This window comes from Galeopterus variegatus, unplaced genomic scaffold (assembly GCF_000696425.1).
Source record: "Galeopterus variegatus unplaced genomic scaffold, G_variegatus-3.0.2 Scaffold913, whole genome shotgun sequence".
Classification (NCBI taxonomy): Eukaryota; Metazoa; Chordata; class Mammalia; order Dermoptera; family Cynocephalidae; genus Galeopterus; species Galeopterus variegatus.
Window position 1 is genome coordinate 464,792 of NW_007727024.1, and position 2,979 is coordinate 467,770.

A 2,979-nucleotide genomic window follows, 5' to 3' on the forward strand; every position below is an offset into this window, starting at 1 on the left:
AAAAAAAGAATCCAGTCACCTGAGAACCAGACCTTTACATTCAAAATTAAGAGCAAGATTTGGGGTTTCAGTAAAGAAAAAGAAAATAGGGGTGTGTGTGTGTGTGTGTGTGTGTGTGTATAGTTTCCATAGCATTTTATCTTTGTTTCATCACTTAGCAGAGTGCCGTAGGTATTCAGTGTTCACTGGTTCAAACTGCATGTTTACATTTCCTGATCTCCATTCCCCCTGCAAACAGAATTAGTCACCCACTCCTGTGATACCTTTTTGTACCACCACTACAGACTTCTATCACATTCTATTTGTTTCATTTAATTTCTATTTCCCCTTACTAGATTGTAACAATCTAGATGGCAAGCCCATGTCTAACTCATCTTTGTATCACAAACATATGCAAAGTACCCAATGTATAGTAGCTTCTCAATAAATTTTGGACTGGGTGAGTGAATGAAACAATGTGACGAGAAGGTAGGGCTATGTCTATAAAACACAGATTTTGCCTTCTTGGGCTGCTTTTGTTTAGTTCACTGAGTACCTCCTCTATGCCATAGAGGAGACATAAGTCCCTGTCTTTAAGGAGCTGAGAGCCCAGAAAAAGGCCCCTCCATGTCCAACTCCTCTGTTCTGTAGCCTAGAAGCAGAGTTACCTCAATCCTGTTGAACTCATCAAAGCAGGCCCATGCTCCAGCCTGGGCTAGCCCCTTGAAGAACTTCCCCATGGCTTTGTAATCCAATCCATCTGAGCAGTTGAACACCACACACTAGAGAGAGGGAGGATGTAGGTGGCATTCAGGATAGATTCCATCATATCTGAATTACCCAGTGCCCATTAATAGGGGTGACGTTCCTCTCTTCTTGTTCTGCTGGAGAATCTGGGGCCCACTCTACTTGTTACACAAAACTGTCTTGAACTTCATGGTCACTTTCCTGGATAGGGGCATACGGAGAGCAAGGAAAAGAGGTGGACATAGACGGCATTACCCTACCTGCTTAGCCAAAGCTTTGGCCAGATCTTTGGTGGTTTCTGTCTTGCCTGTCCCAGCTGGACCTTCTGGAGCTCCTCCAAGGTTCAGCTTCAAAGCTCCCATCAGTGTCCTAAGGGAAAGAAAACAGAAACTTACTGCCTGAGGCCTAAGACACAGAAAAGAAACTGGCTTTTTGTTTATTTTGACTCATGCAAATAGATTAAAATTTCTCTCTGATTATATGACCAATGTATTGTCATTATAAAAAGTTCTGTTTTACCGAGCATTGTAAACTCAGAGCCTGGCACAGAGCCTGGCACATAGGTGGCACCCATAAACATTTGTTTGAATATATATACATACATAAATGAATCAAATAAGAGTAAAAAATACTCATAAACTCCAACATTCCAGAGATTACCAGTGCTAATGGAATGGCGAAAATAAATATATTTCTCCTACTAGAATATGAACTCGTGAGTTCAGGAATCATACTCGATTCAGTTCCACATCCTCAGCAAACTAATACAGTGCCTGGCATGTAGTAGATGCAAGATAAGTTTTAGAAATGAATGATGTGGTAACTGTGGCTTCTTGGTGTGAATCTCTATAATTTCGGTTAACATGCTATTGTCTAATCGTCTGAATATGCCTCCTTCCCCCATTAGATTTAGGGTTCCTCGAGATCATGCATGATACATAGGAAAGTTACAGAAGTGGTTGTCGAGTAATGAGTGGAAGAAATGAATGAATGAAGAGCAAAAATCACAGAACACAGAAAACACGCGATTGAGGATTCTGAAAGGAAAAAGCACTCTCAATATTATTTTCGTAATCTAAAAAAATTCCACTGTAAGGAGATATACAAAAGCAAAGAAAACCTAAACATCACGAAATCGACAAGTTCACTAATTCCAGATTTCTAATGTGATAAATTCTAAAGAAAGCATCAAGCACTTTGCTGAGCACAGAATGACCATAGTTTTTCACGGGACTGGCTTGCAGAGCATGGCGAGTCCTTGTCTGGGTCCTTGGCCTCACTCCTTGTCTATTTCTTGGCCATGGGACCTCCAGGCAACATTGTGATTCCTGCCATTGGAGAGTTTTCTACTCAACTATCATGTCATTTTCATGGATATGCACCAACTTCCAGCTTGTTGGTTCAGAGGTATTAATTTGCACTAGGATTCCTTCTGGGTTCTCATTTCCAGCCTAAAGGGCTAGTTTCCACACCCATCTGAGGGACCATGATGACTAGGGGCAAAACTCTAAAATCTGAGAATCTGAAATGTAGAGGGTGAAGGTAATGAACCCAAGACACCCCTAGCCTTTCTCCCCAGAGTCTTTCCCATTCCTCTCAGGTCTGGGAGCCCCAGTGTTCACCTGTAGCAGCGGTCAGTGAGGGGTGTAATCACCAGCCGGGGCGAGTTTCCCAGGTACTCATAGCCATAGAAGGCTTCCGTGGTTATCATCCGCACATGCACATCCCTTGCCTCCCAGTAGTAGCGCAGCTGCGAGATCCACTGGAAATCATTCAGATCGAGCCGGGGCGAGTTTCCCAGGTACTCATAGCCATAGAAGGCTTCCGTGGTTATCATCCGCACGTGCACATCCCTTGCCTCCCAGTAGTAGCGCAGCTGCGAGATCCACTGGAAATCATTCAGATCAGAGACCCTGTCCTCGGATAACTTGGCCACCACATCGCGAGCTGTTGGGCCACAGATGCAGAAACACACACATACAGAACCATCAGAACTCTCCCCTCTCCAGAGACTCCTCAAGTTGGAAGACGACGTTATCAAGGCCACCTCTCACTCTCCATAAAATGTTAGGCTCTACTACCCTCCTTCCTCTACTTCCTACCTGGAGGCAGCGACATCTGTTAAAGCTAGTCTTTGCTTCTTCCAAGGAGCCAGGTAGAGAGTCTGCTGCATCTCAGACAGCACAGTAGAGGTATTAAATGTGCATCCTCTGAAACCAGACTGTCTGGTTCAAATTCTGGTTACACCACTAA

The 2,979-nt window shown here is 43.8% G+C and overlaps 1 protein-coding gene across 1 annotated transcript in view; it reads right to left on the bottom strand.

Annotated features, from left to right (window-relative positions):
• The window catches only part of DNAH3 (dynein, axonemal, heavy chain 3), a 118,015-nt gene that overhangs the window by 91,024 nt on the left and 24,012 nt on the right, over nt 1-2,979 (bottom strand). The window contains exons 11-14 of the mRNA XM_008573407.1: nt 2,585-2,673; nt 2,349-2,458; nt 987-1,095; nt 648-761 (exon numbers count right to left, since the gene is read on the bottom strand). Coding sequence (XP_008571629.1) covers nt 648-761; nt 987-1,095; nt 2,349-2,458; nt 2,585-2,673 — 422 coding nt within the window. The remainder of the gene's footprint in view (nt 1-647; nt 762-986; nt 1,096-2,348; nt 2,459-2,584; nt 2,674-2,979) is intronic.